The following is a 26,272-nucleotide window of genomic DNA, read 5'->3' as shown; positions in this document are numbered from 1 at the left end:
TTTGAGAGGTTGGTTGAAGAGCTCAACGTCGTTAAGTTGAATTTAATCGTATTAAGCGAAATATGAGACCGATAGCTCATAGATCGGAAGTCGATGACATTATTGGATGATAGACAATGTTCTCTCTCTTGCATATCTTGTTGAGATAAGCATGATATTATTAATTTTAGTCTCTAATAAAATATTTTTTTGATATTTCTCTATTCTTCTTGATTATTTTACATCTTTTAACTCCTTACTACATGTTCATATTATGTTACATGCAAATTTGAATATAGTTCAATTCAAACTAAAAAAATTATTTTTGATTCATAGTTTTTCTGAAACCAAAGTCTAAAATCTAACGATTCTAGTGAATCTTATTTCGATTTGATGATTCAAAAAAAATTCATACCAATCGATCATTGGACTCAAAGGATGATTTACGCCTTGCCCAATGATCAGACAAATGACTAGTTTGCCCTTCCCAATAATCATATAAACGATTATATTAAGGGTTATTTTTTTATTATTTTATAATTTAAAATATAAAAAATTCAAAAAAAATTGCCTTTATAACAGTCACATAAGGATCTTTTGAAAGAATTTTAGGGAAAAAAATTAAAAATTAATAAATATCCCTCTCAAGCTTGAATAAATAATATATTTATTAAAAATTAATAAATATTTTTTAAAAAAAATAAAAATTAATAAAAATTTAAAAATATAAACCCCATATTCTTTCTCTATTAAGTACTCATTCAAGTTTGAATGCTCTTAAGCTCGCTCTCAAGCTCTCTCTTATACTCTTTTTACTATTTTCTTGATTCGGTGGCAAGTGAAAGCCACCACTTCACTACCAACAAGGAGCCTTTCAAAAATTTGATCATGGCAACTCAAAAAAGTAATATATTAATGTTGACGTCGAGCGAGATATCAAAAAAGTACACTTGAAGAAGATTTGAAACCTCGATGGCTTCTACCATGTCATATGTAATTACAGTACCCAAGTTTTCAAGTTCAAAGAAGGAAGCTATGAAATATTTCGATAGCATATCGAGAAGAAATGTCTAATGCAAACCAGCATGAAGTCAAATATAATTTTTAGGTAACTTACTTCTCTTACTTTTTTTATTAAAGAAAATCATAAGGCATTTGCTAAATTAGTTGTCATCGAATGTTTATCTCTTAGTTTGTTTATTATTATTATTTATTATTGTTAAGTCAAATTTATTTATTATCATCAAGGAGCTTTAAATATAATTAGTTTTTTGCACTATTATTCGAACCCTTGTAAATTCTAAACTTATGGTTGATCTCTTTAGGGGATCGACCTCCTTGGAACTCTATAGAGATTTTTCCCTCCAAGTTGCTGCTCATATGCTGCAGAAAAGATTCATCTATTGCTTATAAAAAGAGGAGAAATACATGGTTATTTATAAGACTTCTAAACCCTAACTCCTAATATGACTCCTACTCAATACTCCTACTTCTAATCAACTTCTAATAGAACTCATACTCAAGACTCATATTCTTTTACAACTCCTAATTCTTCTCTAAGAAACAACTTCCTAACCCTAATCGACCTCTTTAATAGGGATCGACTTATGTAGGTTTTACATAAATGTCCCTGTCAATTAGGACTCTCCTAGCTAGAGTCCTAACAACCACTCTTACTTACACTTGATATAATTTTTTAAAAAATAATTTATAAAAATACTTTTAATCTTTAAATGACCACATTTCTATTTTTTTTATACTTGGAGTGATCACTGACAAATGCATTTCTATATGAGATTCATTGGATAGGCAGTGAATGGACCATACAAAAACGTATTATTGATTTTAGAGTTTTAGATAAATGACATACAACCGATCATATTTGTAAAAAGATAAAAATAATTTTAAAATAATATTATTTGATTTTAAAAATTTTATATTGGTTTTGATAATGCATCGACAACTACCACTTATATTCCGAAATTACAAGCAGTTTGTTAACTTGCTTTTGGTGACCTCTTTTTTTGTATAAGGCATGCTTGCCATGTTTTGGTTATGTCATTATACATTTAGACTTATTAAATTAAATTGGTTGTACATAATTTTTTTAATTTTAAAATAAAATTTTCATTTTTATATTATTTTTTTTTAAAAAAAAAATATATTAAAAATTATCAGTTCAAAATAAAATAGAAATAGTTTGTTCTAGTTCCGATTCCAAAATCGACCCTTACTAATTTAGTTCTGATTCTAGATTCTGTCAAACTAGAACCCATAGTTTCGAAACCATGGTCAGGGCTAGTTATATGGTTCTCTCTTATCTTATCTATTATCCAAGCTACTTCTAATTTTTCACAAATATATTTATTTTTTTCTATCTTTCTAAATTTATACATGTACCTCAATATGCTCATCTTAGTAATATGAATTTTATATATATAATTTTTTTAGTTATCCAACACTAGCATCAATAAGATAATAACGATCTTATAAAATTTCTCTTTTAATATAAAAAACTCATTGGTAATAAAAAAAAATTTATTTTAACTATATAGTTTTTTACTCTATAAATAAAATTCATTTATCTTTCTATCTTACTGAATAATTGACCCAAAATATCTAAAACTTTTATTCAATAGAACTTATTATCTATCAAACTAAACCATATAATAAATAAAGTGTACTCCCAATATTACTAAAATCACATTTTACATATATATTCCAATTTAAAATATTTAGATGTCAATGTTTATCTTTATAACTGAAGTTTAGAATTAGTTTAATTTATATCTCATCTAAATGATAAGTTCATCCATCACCAATAAAGACTTGAAGGGGCACCTAACTTTGTTATCTCTTGTGCATTAATGAACTTGCCATAGTGGATTAGGTGACTATTAGTGCAATGAAATGTCCTCATCTTGTTACCTGTCCTGGTGGTCTCAGTTCACAGCATCTAACTCAATTCTGCTGTTATGTTCCCCATTTAATGGAAGTTTTGCAGTTAGATGTTTGCATCATGCTGTTTCAGAAGAATCTGATTTGCTCAAAAAATGTTTGCTTCTGATACGTATCTCTGTATTCATATACCGAAAGGAGAAGCTAATGAATCTGAATCGAGTGTCAACAACTTTACAAGAAAATGTTGATGTCAAGCTATAAAATTTGAGATAGAAATGGTCAATGATAGGTCCAATGTCAGCTTCAGGATACAGCAAGAAAGCACCAAAGGGATGTATAAAATATGACCAGGTTTTGTTTCAGACACACATCTCTCCACCATATGGAACAGCACCACAGAACAGCCTCTCTCTCTCTCTCTTCTTCTTCTTCTTCTTCTTCCTTGGCTGAAACCATGGAGAAGCGTCAGCTCAATCAGGAAAAAACTGAAGGTTTCATGTTGCTTCCTAGTCTGTCTCCAAACTTGTTCGATGGACCATTGATTTGTGCTGAGGAAGTCAGTAACACTGAGAGGGAGCTCACTGACATGTCAGAGGAAGAAGTAGATCTCATTTACAGGATGCATAGGCTTGTTGGTGACAGGTAAAGATCCCAACTACAGTCTCATATATTTGTCAGCAACTATGAGCTGCATTAAGCATGCAGGCAAGGCATGTTCAGATTCAACATCTTCTGATTCTTCTTCGAGCTCTGATAAATGAGACATGTCCTTCTGCAGATGGGAGCTGATAGCTGGTAGAATTCCCGGCCGCACTCCGGAGGAGATCAAACGGTTTTGGAAGATGAAGAACGATCCATGTTTTGCTGAGAAGGGGCCGAAGAGAAAGAGAGCTGTACAAGGAACTGTTGCTCAAGTGCAGAACCACAAGTGATTACTGTGAGCTCCAAATTCAAATCATGACAAGAAAAAGCCAGCAAGATTTGAGGCAACGATGATTAATTAAAGACAGATCCTGCCATTTTGTTTCAAGTTCTGTCACACCAGTGAGGTTACTACTGCTGACAATGTGAAGAACTGAGAAGACTACAAGTAGAAGAACTTTAGAGATTCATCACAATTGTTGAAGATGCAATTATTGATAGCTTTCTTGATTCTGATAATGGGCATACAAAATGGTAGGTATTGACCAAAATCTTATAGTCTTCTAATGAAATCTGTGTTGAAATACAATACTCATCCGTTCTTCATCAATTTAAGGAGCTTTTTCATCTCAAAAATAAGCTCATTAAAAATGGATGCTTTCGATATATAGATAATCAATAGTCTCTTTTACTCGCAAATATAAATATAAGATAAAGATACAAAACTAAGTGATTCATACATTTCTTTAGTCGATAATATTAGTCCTCATGAAGCTTAATTTCTTGATGTCTCTAATAAACCTCTGATTAACAAATCCATCCATTGTATTTCGACAGATTTATTATATCACAATAGAGTTAGTTAATTTCCAAGGCTATTATTTATTTATTGTTAATAGTATGATTTAATGATATCAATTCATCTTCAAAATAATATTTTTCTGGGCAAATAGCTTCATGAATAAACTTTTTTATCTAATTTTGGAGATATTCCAAGTTCCACAAATTAGCCATGTCAAAAGCATTTCAAGTTGAAATCTGATCTGTTACCAAGTCAGGGATAAATTAGAAAGATTTTATGACTGAAAATGATCAAGAAAGACTAAGAAAAACAGGTAGGTGGTTTGATCTTTGTGTGTCAAGTTTCATATAAAGATCAAAAAACCAAGAAATATAAGAGGATAAGTAACACAAACATAACCTGAAATCTGATGCTCTTCCACTCAGGTCAGGGAAAACAGTAGAACATATGGTGGTGTGACACCAAATCAGAGCAGTTAATGACTGAGAAAGTAGAAAAAGGTAATGGTTTGATCTTTGAATGTGAAGTTTTGGTGCTGAAGGAAGAGAAGAAAAAACAACAGAGCTTAAGGTGGTGGTGGTTAATGAAGTCCTGAGATGATGTAAAAAAGGTGATGGTTTGATCTTTGTGTGTGAAGATAAGAAGCTGAAGGAAGAGCAAAAAGCACAATAATCTAAGAGGGATAAGTAGCACAGACAGCATGATCTGAAACTTGATGCTCAGTGTGGTGATATATGATGGAGTAGAACAAGTGAAAGAGGTGGTGAGCTAACAAAGCATCACAACAGCAGAGTTTCTGACCATGAAATGACTGTAAAAGAAGGATTGAGCAAGTGAAAGGTGGTGGGTTGAATGGTTGATGTTAGTGTGTGAAGTCTTCATGCTAAATGAAGAAGAGCTAAAGACAGCATCCAAAGTGGTTTAAGGAACACATTTTGGCAGCATAAACATTTTGGTAGCTTTCATTCCCCTGTTGTGATGCTAATGAAGAACACACTGTTCTCCACATACCATTTGCAGCATAACAATGTAGGTAGCACAACTATCGCGATCGATTCATCAATAGTTGTTTGATTTTAGAGGATATTAGTTTGAGAAATACTATTCTTTAATTCGATTAACCAATTCGATTCGAATCGAGCCGATTTTAATTTAAAAAATATTAATCTAATAAAATTTAATTCAAATTAATTAATGATGATTAAATTGTTGTTGGCCAAAAAAAAAAAAACCTTCAACTAACTGTTAGAGCTTAATATAAATTGAGCTCATTGCTAATTCGATCCAAATCTTTTATGATGATCTCATTAATTATTAAGTTAATAATAATAATAATAATAATTCTTTTACGTATTAAGTAGTGAGCACTTCCCAAATTAATTCTGGATCGTAGGATGGCATCCGAGCCAGCGAACACACACCGTCCATTTCGAAAGCCGACGACGACGTTAACGATGACGTTTGCGACGCGCCCGCCTCGGCGTCCTTCACGGCCTTCGCAGCCGCCTTGGCTGACCTCGCCTTATCGCCGGCCGCCTTCGCCGATCGCTTCGCCGCCCGGCGCCGCCCGAGGCGCTGGCAGATGGCCTGGATTTTGGAGTCGACGGCGGACCGCAGTGACCTGAGCCGCTCGGGGCAGTCCCCGGCGTCCCGCAGGGCCGGGAAGTTGAGGCGCGCGTACTCGCCGCGGAGCTTGTACGCCGCCCGGTCGTACGCGTACGCCGCCGACTCCGGGGAGGCGTAGGTGCCGAGCCAGATCCGCATCCGGTTCTGGGGCAGCCGGATCTCCGCCACCCACTTCCCCCACTGCCGCTGCCGCACCCCCCGGTAGAGCTTCTTCTTCCCGTTCTCCGCCGCGGCCGAGTTGTGGTACGGCGACGAGGCAGCCCTGCCGTAACGCCGGGTGCTGAGCCGCCGCAGCAGCTCCGTCTGGCGGAGGTAGACGGCGGAGCCAAGGGGCGCGGCGACCGGGTACCGGGCAGCAGGGAGCGGCGGCGGGAGGTGGGAGAAGATGGAGTCGAGCGCGTTCGTGCCAGAGAGGAGGATCTCCGATAAGGCGGCGCTGATCTCGCCGGGAAATGACGTCAGCTGTATGTTTTCCAGCGTTCCGTCCATGATTCCAGGGTTTCTTCGTCTCCCCAGTCTCCAAGTAAGTGGCTTTTCTTCTTCTTCTTCCAAGAATTGTGGGAAATGATATGAAATTAGACCTAAGAGAATGCAAGTGGAGTTGCAATACGGAAGAAACAGGGGAATTGGAGCACTGTGGACTTGTGGAGTTGGAATGGTGATGAAACAGGGGGATTAGACTACTGTGGGATTCTGTAGCAGATGAGGAAGAGAGAGAGAGGGAAAGAGAGGAGAAGGGAACAAAAGAAGAGAGGAGATTTATGATGCTGTGGATGCTGGTGTGGGAAGAACAGGAGGTGGGTATTTATAGGCAGAGAGCTCTCAATTGTTGCTCCTAATTCTCTGCTGCTTCTGGGGAGATAATGGAGAAGAAGGTCTGCTTCCCTTTGGGAACAGAGGATGATTGGATTGGAGGCTCACCTGGGTCCCACAGTGGGACAATCTTATGTGAGAACAAGACCCACTCAAAGCTTTACCCTTTGTGTCCTACAGGAGGAGCATTGGAGGCCAAAAGCCAACTTTTGGCATTTATAAGCCCAGCTGTTCATGTTGTCATGCTTTAAATTGTGTAGCTTAGGCTCCACTGGGTGATCCCATTAGAATGAACTTTGATGGATGAGAGAAGGGAAGAAGCATCTCTGAAGCATTATTCTATCAAGAGACCACTCTTGATTTCTCTAAATTATGAATCTAATATTAGATTTAGCTGGCTCTTAAGCTTGTAAATGTTACCCATATAGAGAAATACAGAGAGAAAGCATGTGTTTGAGAATGAAGAGAGCTGCATTATTGGGGTTTTGCAAAATATAAGGTGTGCAAAGACAAAGCTTTGGTTATATGCAGTGTTGGTGTACATTTGCTTGTGAGTCACTTTAAAGAAGCAACAGAAGTAGTGGTGGGATGGGAGATGTCATTGTGCTAGTTTTGCAAAGAGTCCAGGATCTGTGGACAAAGATGATTAGAGTACATCTTATTATCTCTACAGATAGAGAGGAGAGAGGTCAAGCCATTCCCACATCAAGTCAGTTCTTATAGTTGTTGAAGTAGCAAACTAAATTACAAGTACATGACAGACACTTGGCACCTTTTGAAGGGTATTGAGTTGTGGGTCTTTGACAGGGACCTGGTTTGAGAGTCTGAAGCCATAAGTACTACTGAACAGAAAGAGGACACATGTATGGGGGTGCCACCATAATTAGATAAGACCCCAATCTTATCTTCTCTGATATAGCATCTCCATATATAATATATATATTACTTTCCAAATAACACTTGCACTCCATATAATTCTCAATGATTTATTTCTCTTTGCTTGGCATAGAAGACCTGTTCTTAATCATTTACACAGCAAAATAATTTATTGATGACAACAAGTTACATTGTTAGGAAATTATCAGTTACTGACTTTGTTAGGGTGTACATTCTTTTGAACTTTGCTGCCTCTGCTTTGATACTCTCAACATAATTTACTCTGCTTTCTTTCTTTCTTCAAGAATAAGTGAGTACACCAAACTGTTTAAGCATTTCTTCCAGAAATAAGAATGTCAATGGTAGTCATGGGTATTAGGTTTCATCAAGAAAATATTATTGATAGAAGACTAGTCCTTGGCAGTACATTTGGTCATTTAATAGGTTTGGTCAAGAATATTGCCAACTGGCAACAAGTGTGTGGTAAGGTTTTCAAAGAAATGGTCAAGCATGGTATGGCTTTATGAACACATTGCTACTTCTTGTGACTTTTGACTTGGTAGTCTGCTAACATCACAAACCAAAATCACTAAATAGGTTGTAGATTGTGCTGCATTTACGAGGAAAGAAACAACACATTTGTTTGGCTATATTGTTCCATAGAATATTTGCAGCATCCTTCTATTAACTCTCCATCTGCTACCCAACTCCTCATTTATCATCTTAGACTTCATGGTTCATCTGCTAAGCTGAGTAGAGTCTCTGTTCAACCAGTTATCATCCCTCATCTTCATGACAATGCTGTGATCTGTCTCGAGTCATTTCTTGTTGAGGAAATTGTAGGATTAAATGGTCGAATATAGGACCTCATGAATCACTGTTAAAGTGCTATGTATAAAGATTTGATCTTTATACATAGCACTCCATTAGAATACCACGAATGATTTGTCCAAAGGAAGCACTGCTCGAAAGAACATTCTCATCGAGTACTACCACACTCTAGGATGCTAAGATTGTTAACCTCAACAGGTGATACCCATCTCCATTGTTATGAAAAGGAATGGGTCATCTGCAGCTCATCATTCGAGCAATGCTGAAACACATTCTTCTTCCATAGACCAACAAGCTTGCAAGATCAGTAGTTCATCAGTCAAAAGCATCAAATTTTGCAGCTTATGCCGTGTCCTTGATAAGCATCAGTGTGCCATTTCAGGTATGAAGTAAGAGAATTGATGGACACGAGGAAGATTCTTGGTGGCTTTTGCAGTGCAGAGACAAAAAGGTTGACAAGATGCAAGTGATATGAAGGAAGAACCACAGCCACGAGACTTCTCTGGCCATAAAAGCATGGATTTTCCTCTCTTCTTCCATCTCAATCTGAATGGAAAAAGGATCCACAGGTGCTTATCCTTTGCCTCTTGTGATTCTAATTAATTAAACTAGTCGTAGTCGAGTTGTTGTCCGAGCCAAATTAACATGTTTTTCTGTCTTCGGTTTTATTCCTCGATCAAGTGTAGCTCTAAGAACTAATGTGAAGGAAGCCCGGCTTTGGGCTCGCTTCCGTTGACATTTTGAATGCAATTGGATGTTGACCGAGATTGACATTTGTTCTTCTTCTCTTTCTTTTTCCTTCTTTTTTTGCGTTGCTTTCAGACTTCTAAGGATGGTTTGGAGAAATAGGATGGCCGCCATGAAGCTTCTACTCCAAAGTCGTACATGGATCCGGTCGATGGGGCCCATCACCTTTGTGACTTCCCCTCCGTGTCCCGTGAGATGTGGGCGCCGACCTCTGACTTTTTATTGTATCTGTGGGGTCCACAAAATAGTCATTTTGACTCTTTTACTCTGATGTCTAGTGAGAAATCGAAGCCGATCGCTGACCTTTTTTTAATCTGCGGGGTCCACAAAATAGCCATTTTGACTCTTTGACTATGATGTCTCATGAGAAATCGAAGCCAACCGCTGACTTTTTTTTTTTTCTTTATCAGCGGGGGCTACAAAACAGCCATGACTCTGAGTCTGACTTTGATTTCTCAGGGAGCCGATCGCTAAGTGTGGGGTCCACAAAATAGCCATTTTGACTCTGACCCTGTTGTATCACCATCATCAAACTTGGTCTTAATAATAATAAGATTTGCATATGTAATTTATAAAAATAAAAATATATATAACGCGAAGAAGATCATAAAACGAACGACAATAACAATAAACAATAGATAAAAATATTTATTTGCAAGTTAATCCATGTGTTAGCACATATAATTTATAAAAATATAAAAGGAAAATAAAGAGGACCGGAAATTTGTAGTATTCAGTTGATATATGGTGGATGCGATGGGTAATCGATTATTAGCACATAAGTTGTAATCGATTGTTTTATTCCTTTGAAATAAGGATATAAAACGGGATGAATAGACAAAAAGAAAGTAAAAAAGGATAGAGAATAATAGTAATTTGAATACAATAACATTAATAGAGACATAGCATGAAATTGGGGTAGGGAACATTTCCCTATGAAGGAGCAAACTAATTTTGTTAGGCATGCGAATTAGTTTTTTGTTTGTGTATTTTACTTCGTTGAATTATGTTCTATGGCAAAGTCGTGTGCTGTTGAAATCACATCCAAGGAATTTAATGAGATGGAAAGGAAGGTTTCATCGAAACAAATGCAGTGTGTAATAATGTCAAAGCAATAATTGACATACTCTATTGCATGCAAAATCATAAAGGGCTACTGAAAAGTCATACCATACCAAGTTTTAATGAAGGAGAAATCAAAGAGTAAAAAAGAAAATATAAATTTTGGTAATTACTGAGATGGCAATAGAAGATCATATTCCGATTCAGTCCTTTCGATATATAATTTAGTAAGATCCAAAGTGAAGTTGTCCTAGAGAACAAGAGTTCTACATGTAGTCGTGACTTTCCAATAAAAAATGAGTCGTAAAATACTTAATTGTTAAGTCAAGTACTTAATTGTCAAACCCAGAATCGATTCACTCGATTTTGTAATGCCAATAAATAGTTATCATGCATCGGCTCATATTTTTCTTCCTGTCCATGTCAAATTTGACGATACGCTTTGTGTCTATCGATATAACAAGAAACTATCGCCGATGGCTTCCTCAGGTCGGTCGACGAGGATCACCAAAAAATTAGTTGGCACCGTGTCATTGTCGTGTCAGCACCATGTGACGTTGCTCTCTCGCATTCAACATGATGCGATCTCCCCGGCGACTAGAAAAGTACAGCGCCCGTCCTTTCGCTTCCTGTCACAGAGGGAGTTGCCCTCGAAACCAAATGCCCAAAACGGAGTCGAATCGAGCGTATCATCCACACCGACCCGATCTTGCTGCCATCCCTTCTTCTCCTCCTTTCATTCATCACAGAGAGAGAGAGAGAGAGAGAGAGAGAGAGCACCACAGAAAAAGGATGACTTTGGACGCACCAGAAACAGTGCGACGTCAGGCTTGCCCACTCCTGTTCTGACGTGTGTAACTCGAGCCACCCATTGGTTCTGGTGTTTGATTAGCACTCACCTGCCTTCTATATATAATTTTTGAATCTATGATAACATCTATCGATAAATTAATAGTCTAATCTATATGTTGAGATAAATAATACATGACTAACTATGATATGAGAAAGATAAAACGATTAAAGAAGAATCGAAGTTGGGCCGGAGTTCAATGATCAGGCATCGGGTTGAATGAATCGGGGGATACACCAAAAGATCAATCGATGCAGAAAAAGCTCGTCGGAGGTTCGTCAGGAGTTCGTTGAAAGCTCGTCGGAAGTTCACCGAAAGCTCGTCGGAGGTTCGCTATGAGTTCGCCGAAAGCTCACTGGAGGTTCACCGAGAGTTCGCCGAATGCTCGTCGGAAAATCGTCGAGAGATCGCCGAAAGTTCACCGAGAGTTTGGTTAAACCATTGACGTATAAGACAACTTAGATTACAAGTAGAGTAATTGTTTTAGCCTTAACTATCGTAGTTAGGACTTTAATTTGAGTTAGTTTTGGGAGAAATCCAACTAACTCAAAGGGACCAATTGAGCCTTTAACAAGGTTGAATTGGACCGATTGGATGGCCCATTCAGCCATGTGGAGCCATGTTAGACAATGGCACTGTTAAGGCTGGCGATGGCACCGCTTGAGGCTCGACCTCCCAGGTGGTATGGGCGATAGTACCGTCGATAGTTATTGTTGTCAAGAGATGGTACCACCCTATCAAGCAGTGGTACCGCTAGAGTCCGATCTCCAAAGTTATGTCAGACGATAGTATCCCCCAGATTGAGCGATAGTACCATCTAGTATCAATCTACAAGTGATGGTACCACCTAATAATGACAATGGTACCGCCAATACCCAAAAACCCGGGATAAGACATTTTTCACTCTATTTTTTAAACCATTGGAGCTTATAAATACCTCGCTCTTTCCGGCATGAAAATACACAAAAATGTAAACAAAAATCTTAAAAATTTAAATTGTAAAATTGCTAAATATCCTCATTCTCCCTTTCTAGTTTTGTAATCATTCAAAAAGAGATATGAGGCTTATAAAGATTATCTCAAACCCCAAAAAAGAAGAAAGCATTGTAAGAGGACATTAATGACCTCAACAGAGAAGGAATCGAAAATGAATATAAGTAACGACGACCAAACCACATTATTATAATTCTCTATTTTTAATTACTTATTCAATTTACTTCAGGTAAAACAAACTTTCGATATCAATTCCGATACGGTTTCATCGAATCAAACTTTTTAAAATCATTAAAGTTTTCTAAATCGGGCTGATGACTTTAGTTTATGTAAACAATGAGAAAAAGGAATAAATAACTTCTTTTGCAATTAGCTAATGCTAGCTATTCTTGACAACGTCATTCAAGAGATTTATAAAGTCATCATCCATATTTGGAAAATAGAATTTTCAAATAGTAAATAATGTTCAAGTTCCCCGACAAGAAAGAACACATAAATAGAAAATAATCAAAACTTAAATAACTGCAACACCAACTTGGAATTCGCTTTTTCCTCCGGTCCCACTAAAAAATCCGAGCTACAGCTGCCAGAAAACATCTGCTCTATTGCACCAATTCACCTAATCAAGACAAAAGCAGGTGTCATCATTTTTAACTCAAGTTTCAAAATGAGCATAAATGATAAAACTCTACAATGATACTTTCAACATTTCCATAACAGACACATCTGTACATTCCTGCACCCATGTTACCTTGTGCATGAATAATAACTTTCAGCAAATCTTGTATCCTGAACTTAGGTTTTTCACAGGTATCTTTTATTTTGATAATTTTGTTTTATGCATGATTAGGAGCACACATGCATGACATGCAAAAGAAAGTTCCATTGAAAAAATATATATGATAGTTCATCAAGGAATAATATATGCTAGCTTTTGGTGAAAACTTCAGAACTTCACAAGAAAATCCACTGTAATAATTTTATTTTGTGGTAACTATCTACCTACGGTTCAAGATTAATATTCGATATTTACAGAGCAATATCGTTGAGCACTTAATTTTAATGATTTTCTGACAAATTTGAAGAAATATATTCCTGATCAGCACCAATATTAACAACCATAATACTGAAACATGGAACATTCTAAGTTTGAAACATGGAATATTCCTGGTCATCATAAGTTTGAACATGAGGTATGCCATATAGCCTGGTTACTGGCTCATAAGAGTAGTATTACTTTGTAAGTCATGGCTTGCATCTCAGGGAAAAAAAGGTCATGGCTTGCATCAAATTACTCACAGCTAGGTTAGTTGGTCCATTTTTAAGTCATGCCATGACATACATTAAATCATACAAGCTGGTCCTAATATGTCAAATAGATATGTATTTCACTAGACCAAATTCAATAGTAGAAGAAGACATGGAAGTGAAATCATGACACGAGACATCATCAATTTGCTTAATGCTCCTAGTACTTTGAGCTTTTTGGATGGATTCTTGAATGGACATTCAAAGTATCGATTTCAGTTAATTCATATAACTCTAGGTAACTGAGGAACATTTTTTAATCATAAATTATACTTGGAACGTTCCAAGAGGGGAGTGATGTGGTAACTATGTTCATAGCCCATGTATCCTCCTCATGCGAGCAGTATATGATGTAAGAAGCGGAATGAAGAAGAAATCATTGTCATTTTCCAACTTGAACCAAAAAAAACCAGCTGAAGGTATGTGTCAACAACATTTAGGTACCAACACCGGCAGTTTGTCCAAATTTCAATCAATCACCAGTCTGGCCAACTTATCATCTTTCCACTTAAATAATACATGTCACATAAGGAAAGCAAACATGTTCTTTGGTTAACCTCCAATTATAAAACAAATTTTGATTTTTGATTTCAGATAAAGCATTCGATCACATATAAAAGATTGTGGCAAACATGCTAGTGACAGAAAATCCACTAATCAGTTTATTATTTTAAACATTGCCAATAATTTTCATGTCAGATCTCATGAATATGGATGGCAAATTATTTCAGTATAAATCTAAGTCATCACCCAAAAGTGACGCAAAACACATTCATCACCTAGGTGTCCCAAATTGCAAACAATGGGCTAGGAGGTCGTCCATATGCAGCCCATCACATCAACGCCCGGATGTGGTACCAAATAGGCAAGGGTTCTCTCATTAATTTGGACAAATGGGGGTAAGGATGTTAGTCCAAGAACAAAGGGTTAGGTCAACAACTTGGAATATAGAAACACTTTCAAAGAAAGTACTAAAATTAGTAGATACTATGATCAGAAGAAAAATAAATATTATTTGCTTACAAGAGACTAAATGGATAAGGAAAAAATATAAAGAGAATGATAGACTGGATTTAAAACTTAGTATACTAGAAAACTTAGATATAAAGTGGCTAAAAATTCTATTAGTATGGCAAGATATAATGCTTATGATACTTTTTATAATAAATTAGAAATTAAAGATTATGAAAAAATATATATCAAATTGTTAAAACTAGAAAAATAAAGAGTAATGATTTATATAATATTAGATGCATTAAAAACAAAGATCAACAAATACTTGTTAATGATAACGAGATTAAGTAAAGATAAAAAATTATTTTTATAAATTATTTAATGAATATTCCACACAAAACTTAGATTTAATGATAAATAATAGTGATAGATTTAATAATCATAAATTTACTCATAAAATTAGAACCAATGAAGTAAACGATGTATTAAAGAAGATGAAAATAGCTAAGAGTGGAGGGTATGATGGTATCCCAACTAAGGCCTACAAAAAGTTTATAGGCCAAGGGTGTAGCTTAGTTAACTAGCTTATTTAATAAAATCATGAGATTCATAAGAATGTTTGATGAATAGAGAAAGCTTTTTAGTGTCAATTTAATTTATTAAGATAATTAATGAAAAAGTATAGGGAGAAAAAAATATTTCCATATAGTTTCTATTGACTTAGAGAAAGCCTATGATAGAATTCTTAGAAATTTATTATGATGGTTTTAAAAAATATATATCGACTAATTATATTGATATTATTAAATATATATATAATAATGTAGCTACTAGTGTTAGAACCATAAGGTGTGTGTCTAATGAGTTTCCTATTAGCATAAGATTAGGACAAGGATCCACATTAAGTCCTTACCTTTTCACATTGATAATGGATGAACTTACTAGCCACTTACATGACAGACCTCCTTGATATATGTAATTTGTTGATGATTTTGTCTTAGTTGATGAGATACTAAGTAGGCCTAAAATTGAATTTGTAAAATATAATTTTAGTGTATATAAAAAATAAACAAAAGAATATAATTAAATTGGATGAACAAGAAGTCCCTTTGAATAAAAGTTTTAGGTATCTTGGATCAATTATTTAACAAAATGGAAAGATCGATGAAGACATTATTCATAAAGTAAAACTAGGATGGCTAAAATAACGAAGAGCGCCAAGAACCTTGTGTGATCATCGAATAACTTTGAAATTAAAAGAAAAATTTTATATTACAGTTGTAAGACCAACAATGCTTCATAGATCTGAGTATTGAACTAGTTAAGAAATAATATACATAAAAAATTTGTATTGTCGAGATGAGAATGTTAAGATGAATATGTAGAGTTACTAGGAAAGATATGAAAAGAAATACTTTTATTCATAAATAACTAAATATCACTTCGATAAAAGATAAAATTTAAAAAATTATTTAAGATGGTATGGATATGTGCTGAGATCTCCGAATGCGATAGCCGAAAGAGATGAAACAATTAATTATTAGCGGTACGAGAAGATATAAAAAAAATAAAAATATTTTTTAAAAAATTATAAATAAATATTTAAGTACTATGAACTTTAACTGAACATATAACTTTATATAGATCTCAATGACGACAAAAAATTCATATAGCCGACTCCAAATAATTGGGACTTACAGCTTTATTATTATTGTAGTATAAACATTTTTAAGAATGTATAACTCATTCTAAGCATGAAGAAACCAACAGTAAAAGATACTACGTCAACAAACAAATATCTCTAAACCACTACGGGAGTTGCTGCAGTATAACATGAGGACTTGTTTAAAACACTAAGCTGTTTCTAATGTTTTGTGCTCATAAGTAAAAAAGATGACTTCCAGAGATAGTTGCAGACGAAAAGATGCTCAACAAAAACAAGTACAATTCTACAATTTACATTTTTGAATACAAATGCCAATAGAAGCTCACCTCATATGTTGCTGGGGTACATGAAAACCCTGACCTTTCCACCCTACAAATATAAAAGCAATGCAAACGGTAAGCAAAATTCGGACCATTAAAGCTACAATCGATACGAGAAGTCAGCCTGACCATGGATTTAGGCGGGAGGTTGGACTTGAACTTGGCGCGAATCACTCCACTGTTCCCGTGGGGGCGGCAGACCTTGCCCCATATGCACCGGTACCGCGTCCCCTTGGTCTTCGTCTTCGCCTTGTATATGTACGCCATCCTCTTGCCGCAGTACCAGGCGACCTCTTCCTTCGTGTTCACACCCTCGATCTGAACCAACGAGGTGTTCTCGTACTGGTTCGACTTCGACCTGATGCATCCACCCCTCGTCAAAAAATACAAGAGCCTACAGAAATCGAAAAATTAAACAAAATCCTAAGACGCTCTTAACCTACCTCTTGTATCCGAGGATTGTCCCACGAACGTACAACCTAAAATAGAAATCAAACGAACAAATACATTGTAATGATGATAAGAAGTTGAGGAAAGATAGAGAGAACAGGATGGTCATGAATTGAGGGCAAGGGTATGGGATAGGGGTTCAAATAGGACCTGACGCGCTCGCCCTGTCGCCCCTTCACCATTTCCGCCGACGAGAGTGGTTCGACAAGAGACGGTGCGAGAGAGAGACAGCGGCCCAACGAAACAGCGAGAAACCCTAGTCGTTCCACGGGGAGGGGAGTGATTTAAATAGACGAGCTACGGAAGTAGGATCAGTTAATGGGACGGTCACGATCGCATCTCTGAGCGATGCGGGATTCCCTGATGGACCTGCGCTTCTCCCTCTTTGACGGCCTCCTTATGGCCCATTTCGGTAAGCAGTACATTTCCCATTTTTTGTGTGTGTGTATATATATATATATATATATATATATATATATATATATATATATGTCATTGTAGTTTTTATAACTATCTCTCTTATATTGTTAATTTTTATATTTGTTTTTATTAATTTTAAACCTAAATTTAAAAATAAAAATCAAATAATTGATAAATGTTTAAACTTGTCGGTGGGAGTAATTAAAAATGAAATATATAACATTTATTACATGGATTATAATGGGACTGATACATTAAAAAAATTAAATATTTAATTCTAATATATGTATCTATTATATAAAAATTTGGAGAGGCAATTATTGTTTTCATAGAGTTTATTATTTAGAGTCGCTTTTTGTTATTAACAATCTTCTTATTATTTATGATTTAAAAAATAATAAAATAATATTTTATTACTTACAGCCCTACTAATTTTGATTTTATACCTTCTTTTTTTTTTTGCTCACATACCGTACCATCACGCTCCCATGTGCTCCATATCATTGATTATCGTCCCTCGATTTACACTATAATATCATTTGATGTCTTTCGGTTTGTTTATTGTCCCTTTAATATTATCATCCAAAGAGAAAGAAAAATAGAAGGTGAAGAAAAAAAAAAAAGGAGTAAAGTAGAGGAAGAAAAGGAGGATGAGGAGGAAAATAAATAATATATTTATGTATATTTATAAAAAAGAATAAAAAAAATGAAAAAGGGTTTGTAATTAATAAAGAGTGTATAATAGATTGAAATTTACAACCCTTTTTGTTATTTACAATCTCATGTCAATAACTTTGAATATCCATTTGTGAACAAACATATATGTCCTGGATTCATAATTTAATTTTAATAAATTGTTTTCACTTCTCAACTGCAAACCCTTTTTTTTTCTTCTTCTTCTTATCCATATATTAATAGTTGGAAACGACATAAAATAATAAAAAAATGATAAAATGAGATGAACCAAATATCTTAAAGAAAAAAAAGAAGGTGAGAAATAGTTTTTAATATTTGTTGTGATGATTTAACATTTTTAGAGTTATGTATATTCCATAGTAGCCCAAGAGATATTATCTTCTATTAAAATTATATTAACTCAAAAGAATTGCATTTTAAGTATTTGTAAATTGTCCACAGGTGAAGGGTGCACAGAAAAGATTGAGGGGAAAGAAAAAAAATAAAATGATAAAAATAGAATTAAAGGGGTTGTGAATAAAAAAAATATTATTTTTATTATTTTTTAAGAGATTATGAATAGTATAAAGGGGCTTTAAATAATAAGCTCTAATTACAAATACTAATCTCCTTTTCATATTACATTATTTAAAAAAACCTTTTATTTTTTTAGAGATTTTTTTAATTTTTTTATTTGATTCCCTTTAACCTTATATATATATATATATATATATATGTATATATATATGTATACACATATATATATATATATACATGTATACATATATATATGTATGTATACATATATATGTATACATATATGTATGTATACATATATATGTATACATATATGTATTTATACATATTATATGTATGTATATATATATATTTGTATACATGTATATTTATACACATATATATATATATACATATATATATAACATATATATATATTGATATATTAAACTAAGATTATGATTAAAAAGATCCAAATAAGGATAAAACATTACTATTATAATATTTGGAAACACACTTGTAATGTTTTATTTTGTTGAGGTGATAAAAATAGTACAAAACTATTCAAAAATATTGCAATAAATCGCCCACACCAATAAATGGAGAATTAAATAAAAATTATAGATAAGAGATTTAATGGGGCATCAAATTAAAAATATGAAAATTGCTTCTTCAGAAAAATAAAAATAAAAAAGCTTTTTTTAAATCGTCCTTTCATATTTCCAGAGGTTATATATAAAAATATTTATATATTTTTTTCTTTTTGTGGTGACTGTTTATTTGGCTTCTAAAACGATTGAGAGAGACAGTTGCATATCCAAACTCAAGCATTTTATTGGGTTACGCCATCGATGATGTGATCCGCGAAACCTATCCAAAAAGGATGTGTTAGTGGGAAACGTCTCCGAGGAAAGTTTGCTTTACTCACTTCCTCGCATTTCATTGGTGATTGCGACTCGAAGGAGTAGAAGTAGGGAGCCAAATGCTGCATTGAACCGGCGGTGGTGACGGCGGTGATCTGCGGGCAATCAAGTCAAGATGGGTGGCGGTCAACGAAGGATCATGTGATCTTACTAAAATACACACCTTCGCATTTGTCTTCTGCGGCAGCCGCTGGTGGTGGTCATGGAGTTGGCAGCGTTAGGTGAGGAAGCTGTTCTTGCAATCGGTGAAGGTCTCTGTCGCAGTTGGCAGTGAGAAAAATCTTGCTTGGATAAATAAATAAATAAATAAATAAATATAAAGAAAAATCAATATTATTAATAATGATCGAATATATTAATGTCTTAATGTCTCCTCTTACACAAAAGAGGAAAATTTGATTGGATAATCAGAAACCTCAAATAATTAATTTTAGTCTATTTTATTTATTCAAAATTTGAGTTTGAATAAACATCATTTGATTTAACGTCATTGTTTCTTTACACCATACTAAATTATGGCTTCCTTGCATGCATGATTTCTAATTATATCTCAGTGACTTAATTATTCGAATCATAAATCCATTTATATACACTCCCAAGCTTGTTATACTAAATCTCAACCGTTTGATATGCTTTGGGATTGACGACTCGGACCATGATCAGCTTGATGCGTGTCTAATTTCCAATTGGACCATCAGAATTCAACAAAATCACAGTATTGTCCTATTCGAAAAGATTGGCGAAAACTACTACGCTTCTTGCGCTTACTTAATCTACTCTTCGTTCCCACTCTAACTTCACCCGATCCGCTTCCTTCCTTGCAACTGGGTAGTTGTTGGGTTATTCTGTGGGCCCAAAGTGGGTAGGCGTCGAATGGGTATGATAAGCGATTCCCTTCTGTTTCTTCGTCTTTATAAGGGCACCTTCCCCGGTCTTCTTCCTTCTCCTGTGTGATCCTCTTCACAGCCTCCTCTAGTCGCTTATCTTATTGGTCGAACGTCGCCTGCCCATCCACGAAATGGCGTTCGAGAAGATCAAGGTCGCGAACCCCGTCGTCGAGATGGACGGTGAGGCCCTCCTTTTGTTCCTCCTCGTATCTGATCCATTCCACCTCCCTCGATCGACTTCCTTCTCCCATGTTTGTTGGTTTCCGCATCCCTAGATCCGGCCCATTCCGGACTTATCGATGCTTCTCTGTAGAGTTGTTTCCATCGTCGTGCCTCGATCCGCGACTTCGTGGCGCGATCGCGATGGTTGTTCTCACCTACCGCGATTTTTTCCCTAGTAGTCGTGGATTCGCTTGCGCATCATGCGATGATCGATCCCACTTGAACGTTTGATCTTGTAGATCGTTCAGTTGTTCACTTGGGGTGTCTGTTGCCTCTCAAGATCCGTGAGATTTTTGGTGATTCGATGTTGCTCCTGGATTAGCCTTAACTAAAAGTCTGGAATTCGTCTTTTTCGAGACTCAGAGTTTGTTGTCGTCTTGCTTTGCGTCAAGGAAAAGCGATTAGCACTTGTGTATTGATTAGTGGCTTTTGAACTGTTGTGATGATGCTCGTACTATTTTACAGCACCGTTTTCAATTGTTCATCATTTGCTTGGGAATTCATGATAAGGACAACAAATCTAGTGATAAAGTTTTACTAGAACCATCCAGTAAATTGGATCATCCAAGAAACAGAAGGGAGATAAAAAGGTAATGCCCGACTAAATAAAGTGAAGAAGTGTGCCCTTCCGATGGACAGTCTATGTTGAGACGTTATGGTTGTTAGCGCAGTGTTCGGCAGTTAATAGGTCTCAGGTTAGAGTCCGTTCGAGAGTGTCTTTTTACACATTTTATTGTAATGGAACAAATTCAATAAAAAAGCATTACAAATTGATAAAATCAAGTACAAACCATCTAGAGCAATAGTTTCAAAGATGGTGAAAGATGGGTGCTGCATTGGTTGAAAATTCATGGAATCCTTTCTGGACCATATCATTTTCTGTGAAATGTAATTCCCAGGAACCATTGGAATTCAATGCTTCCGGTACCATGACGGTAACAGATAGGAGATCAATTGTAAAAGCAAGGGTTTTGCTTGGAAATGTCTGCTTCTTTAGATAAAGTTCAACAGTGTTGGTGTGACTTCTATAGATGATGTAACTTAGTATGGATAATGATCCCCTATTGGAGTCAAATCAAATTAAAATAGGAAGAAGAGAGTATTTCTCTCACCTGGAACAAGCAATTACAAGTCAACCACAGTTTTGTTGCTTAAATCTTCCTAGCTTTTGTTCATCAAGGAAAGGCTGGTATATGAAACTTGGACCATGAGCTTAGCTGTTAGCGACAGATGTGCTTAACTATGAATAAATGTGCTGAAGTACAGACCCACACCATTTTATGGTTTATACTGTAAAATCTGCTTGTACTTTTATCACAACAAAATTATGTCTCTTTGGCATCTCTGGCTGGTTTATCATTTTAATTATATGTTCTTCCATGAATGTTAATTATGCCATAGGGTAGCAGTCTTATATTAGATATTGTTAATTAATTTATTTGCAATCTTTTTAGACTATATCATTTGGCAACTTTTTGTCACATGGATATTGTACCCCATAAGATAGCATCAATGTAGTTGATTTTAGATTTTTTTTTTATATGCATGCTTGTATCTCACTCCCAGATGCTATGAATGAACATCCATTATGCAATAAAAGCAGTCTTTTCCAAATAGATTAGTACTCAATATTCTTAGACTATCCTTTGGCAACTCTGTCACAAGGATCTTATGCCTGTCTAAGATGGCAACACTGCAGTTGATTGAGATATTTTTATATAACTCTAGATCACTTATTTGTCTATATGTTCCATTCCTTTCTGTCAGGGGATGAGATGACTCGAGTCTTTTGGAAATCAATTAAAGAAAAGGTGCTGATTGTTTTCTTGCCTATTTTGCTTGCTGTATCTTTTCTCTATCGATATCCTTTTAAGTTGCACCATTAAAGAGTTCTTGAGATGATTTTATGCAGTACTAATGATTTGATCAATAATGCAGCTCATTTTTCCATTTGTGGACCTGGATATCAAATACTTTGACTTGGGCCTACCTAATCGTGATGCTACAGATGATAAAGTCACAATAGAAAGTGCAGAAGCTACCCTTAAGTAGGCATCCCCTTCTCTATTATATCCTGTTATACTTCTAATGATTTTCTACTGATGTCTGTACATAAATGACTGAAAAATGATGTGAATTTGATATATTTGTACTTTGGCTTTTCTACGAAGCTTGAACCCTTATTATTCCGCTGACATCAGAGGCTGAACTCTCATTTAATGTATATGCATCTGTCAGGGCTGTGTTTACCTTGGATCAACTTTGATTCATCAATTTTCAGATTTTTGGGTAGCTGAATTATCCCACCCAAAAGCATAAAGAAACTGTATTCAATGTGCCTCTATCAGTGACTTCTTTCAGTCAACTCAAATTTAACAAACTGTTCCATTTTATAATTATTAAGTTGAAAGCTGATCTGATATTTGAGGAATAAATGATTGAAGCAAACTAAAACCACACCTTTTTATTTCTAAAGTTCAGTTGGGTGTATGCTTGGCCTGTAGATATTGGGTGGTTTCTTGATTGCTGATTGATGTCTTCAATAATCAATACTCTTCTGATTTGTTTTATGTTTGCAGATATAATGTGGCAATCAAATGTGCAACAATCACTCCAGGTAAAGATGCACTAGGAATCCTACACATCAAACTATTGAACAATAAATTTACATATCGTGTTCATATGTTAATATATGTGAATGATGGCAGATGAAGCTCGGGTTAAGGAATTCAACTTGAAATCCATGTGGAAGAGTCCTAATGGAACAATCAGGAATATCGTGAATGGTTAGCTCACATGTCCGTCAGAGTCATTTATCAAAGCCTTGATGATTACCGATGAGATTATGCTTTTGTCTTTGCAGGCACAGTATTTAGGGAGCCAATTATTTGTAAAAACGTCCCAAGGCTTGTTCCAGGTACATAAAAATATCAACATATTTTAGATTTGTGCTAGTAACATAATTTTCCTGCCAGTCTGATAAGTTACTTTCTCAGGATGGACAAAACCAATATGCATTGGAAGGCACGCTTTTGGTGATCAGTACCGTGCAACTGATACAGTTATCAAAGGGCCTGGAAAGCTCAAATTAGTGTTTGGTAAGAGAGATGGTACTTCATGCATGGTCAAATATACAACTTTCTTCCACGAATCCACGTACTTCAGTCCTCATTTATCAATTGTTTACTAAGATTTCTTACTTATTTATCACTTTCAGAAGGAAAAGATGAGGAGGTTGCACTAGAGGTGTTCAACTTCACTGGTGCAGGCGGAGTTGCCTTATCAATGTACAACACCGATGAGGTTTAGAACTTCCACTCAATTCTTTCATCCATGGAGTATTCTCACTTGTACATGTGATAGTTATGCCTTTTTTATTTTGTGATTGTGTACAGTCAATTCGTCCCTTTGCGGATGCTTCTATGGCTACTGCTTACCAAAAAAAATGGCCCCTTTATCTGAGCACCAAGAATACCATTTTGAAGAAATATGACGGAAGGTATAAATAATATGTTACATGCTTCACGTCATTTTAGCAATATAATTGAATGTAACAGTACCCCGATGTGTTCAGAGTATTTACCAACTTGTCAAAAACTTCTTGCATATCACTCATCCCACAGGTTCAAGGATATTTTCCAAGAGGTTTATGAAGCTGAATGGAAATCCAAGTTTGAGGCTGCAGGAATCTGGTTAGCTTTTTTTTAACTACTTAGTATTGTTTGCCTATTCTGAACTTTTGTGTGTATCTCATGGCGTTTTCATTTGACAGGTATGAACATCGTCTCATTGACGATATGGTTGCATATGCACTAAAGAGTGAAGGTGGTTATGTATGGGCTTGCAAAAACTATGATGGAGATGTGCAGAGTGACTTCTTAGCTCAAGGTGTAAACTCTGTTTTACTAATTTTATTTGTAATGGAACTTTTTCTCAGTCCCTTTATAAGGGAAGTAGTTTAAGCTTTTTTGTCCAGTTGTTGCTGATGCTTGCAGAATGCTAAGTTAGGGCAAACTTCTCCCATTAAACAAACTTTTATGTATTCTGCAGGTTTTGGATCCCTTGGTTTGATGACATCAGTGCTGGTATGTATAGTTGTACAAAATAGTGTACTTCAGATTGGAAAATGAATTCATTTATATCTTTCATCTCAGATTAACATAACTTATGAATATCATAGTTCCATCTAGTAAAACCCCATTGTTTTAACTTGTGAACTGGAGATTGAGCCCCCTTATGAATGGTTGAGTCAATAGTTATCGAGAATTCACCTTAAGAATATTTTGGTAATTGGAATAGTCTACTTATCTGGTGGAACATGTTTATTCTTTTATGTCTATGGTTGTATGCCATAATGTTGAGAGGACAAGAAATCACCAGCCATTTTTGTCATACAGCGACTTGTTTCTTTTGTTATTGATAGCTTGTTTTGTTAAGAGAAAGGCCATGGTTCATCATAAACTATCTTGATCAGCTACTACAAAGTGTTGCACATTTCCTCGAACAAATGCTATATTAGAATGTGCTTTTGCAGTGTACCAGTAAAAGAATAGTGTTGCAAGTACTATTTTATTTCCTATTCTGTTAATTCCATATAGTGATGCTAACTTGCTTGTGAAAAAATGGCATGTGTTTTAGGTGTGCCCTGATGGGAAAACCATTGAAGCAGAAGCTGCACATGGAACGGTAACCCGTCATTATCGTGTTCACCAAAAGGGTGGTGAAACTAGTACAAACAGTATAGCCTCTATTTTTGCCTGGTCCAGAGGGCTTGCTCACAGGTATGGGACTTCCTGCCATCTTTCCAATTGGCATCTATGGTTGGAAATTTCAGCTTTGACATAAAACTTCTGTATTTCTAAAGCATGATTATGACTTCTCATGCTTATAAATGTATTCTGCATACTGAAATGGATTACTGAGAACGAAGCTCTTTTAGTTGGTATCTTAAACGTTCATGCTGAAGCCTTGAATACCCTTGGTGATTTGATAGGGGAAAGCTTGATGACAACACTAGGTTGGTTGATTTCACCCAGAAATTGGAAGAGGCTTGCGTTGGAACTGTGGAATCTGGCAAAATGACCAAAGATCTGGCCCTTCTCATCCATGGATCCAGGTATTGTCAGACCCTCTCGGTGCCTTTCAATTCCACCTTGTAAACTCAAGAAGAACCCTCGTTAATGACTTCAAAACATTTGCAGTGTTACCCGAGCTCAGTATCTGAACACTGAAGAGTTCATTGACGCTGTGGCATCTGAGTTGAGAGCCAGGCTGTCTGCCTAAACTACCAGTAAGCAGGCTCCTTTGAGGATCTTAATAGAGTTTTTCAGTTCCCATTATGTCATCGTCTGGTAATATGCCACTGCTGATGTCAGTTTCTTTGTGCTTTGGTTCCGATTGTAGGTTGCTGTAGCTTGGACTCGGAGAAGGCAGGATATTGGGATTCTAGTGTTTCCGAAATAAAGGAGAAGCTTTATTTTTTTTCTCTTCGTAGCATTTTGCAGTGGTCACATGGAACGAGTGTTAATTAATAACTCGATACATTTGGGGATGGTTTTATGATTTGAATTCGGTGATTAATTTAGGGTGTCATCGTTGTTTGGCGGTTGTAACTGAGCGTATTATATCGTATCGTAACCTCCAGGTGGCCGAACGCGTTGCCTCGTGAAACGTCGCCGCGTTGCTCTTTCGCGTTTAGCTTCTGCAGGACCAAACTCCGTTGCGCGAAGAGTAGAGAGTTGAGAGATGGAACTCATCCTGCGGTCTAGTAGCGCAGCTGAGACTTGCTTGCAAATACCTTGCTTGTGAA

General features: G+C 35.7%; 4 protein-coding genes across 5 annotated transcripts; 2 read left to right on the top strand and 2 right to left on the bottom strand.

The window, feature by feature from the left end:
- The first annotated feature begins 3,244 nt into the window (after nt 1-3,244).
- LOC103972519 (transcription factor CPC-like) lies at nt 3,245-4,132 on the top strand. Its single transcript, XM_009386908.3, has 2 exons — nt 3,245-3,522; nt 3,659-4,132. The coding sequence occupies exons 1-2, from the start codon at nt 3,263-3,265 to the stop codon at nt 3,810-3,812; spliced, it is 414 nt and encodes a 137-aa protein (XP_009385183.2). The 5' UTR covers nt 3,245-3,262; the 3' UTR covers nt 3,813-4,132.
- A 1,470-nt stretch (nt 4,133-5,602) lies between these two features.
- LOC135598301 (ethylene-responsive transcription factor ERF061-like) lies at nt 5,603-6,803 on the bottom strand. The gene has a single exon (XM_065091864.1). It carries the CDS (start codon nt 6,437-6,439, stop codon nt 5,678-5,680), a length of 762 nt encoding a protein of 253 aa, XP_064947936.1. The 5' UTR covers nt 6,440-6,803; the 3' UTR covers nt 5,603-5,677.
- A 5,729-nt stretch (nt 6,804-12,532) lies between these two features.
- LOC135598300 (large ribosomal subunit protein eL33w-like) lies at nt 12,533-17,092 on the bottom strand. The gene is made up of 5 exons (XM_065091863.1): nt 16,971-17,092; nt 16,814-16,849; nt 16,500-16,728; nt 16,377-16,419; nt 12,533-12,741 (listed from the first exon to the last, which is right to left on the bottom strand). The coding sequence occupies exons 1-4, from the start codon at nt 17,000-17,002 to the stop codon at nt 16,378-16,380; spliced, it is 339 nt and encodes a 112-aa protein (XP_064947935.1). The 5' UTR covers nt 17,003-17,092; the 3' UTR covers nt 12,533-12,741; nt 16,377.
- A 3,189-nt stretch (nt 17,093-20,281) lies between these two features.
- LOC103972343 (cytosolic isocitrate dehydrogenase [NADP]) lies at nt 20,282-26,047 on the top strand. Of its 2 annotated transcripts, none has more exons than XM_009386685.3 (16): nt 20,282-20,421; nt 22,231-22,274; nt 22,402-22,511; nt 23,043-23,080; nt 23,172-23,249; nt 23,327-23,380; nt 23,460-23,561; nt 23,681-23,766; nt 23,859-23,962; nt 24,087-24,155; nt 24,236-24,351; nt 24,514-24,548; nt 25,102-25,244; nt 25,457-25,579; nt 25,665-25,753; nt 25,867-26,047. In XM_009386685.3, exons 1-15 carry the CDS (start codon nt 20,373-20,375, stop codon nt 25,744-25,746), a joined length of 1,233 nt encoding a protein of 410 aa, XP_009384960.1. In that variant the 5' UTR covers nt 20,282-20,372; the 3' UTR covers nt 25,747-25,753; nt 25,867-26,047. The 2 variants fall into 2 exon arrangements, with proteins under 2 accessions (XP_009384960.1, XP_018684600.1); XM_018829055.2 differs by having other exon boundaries at nt 25,839-26,047.
- Nucleotides 26,048-26,272: the final 225 nt, after the last annotated feature.

Source organism: Musa acuminata, chromosome BXJ2-1 (assembly GCF_036884655.1).
Source record: "Musa acuminata AAA Group cultivar baxijiao chromosome BXJ2-1, Cavendish_Baxijiao_AAA, whole genome shotgun sequence".
NCBI classification, from domain to species: domain Eukaryota; kingdom Viridiplantae; phylum Streptophyta; class Magnoliopsida; order Zingiberales; family Musaceae; genus Musa; species Musa acuminata.
This window is presented reverse-complemented; position numbering and strand designations above follow the sequence as displayed.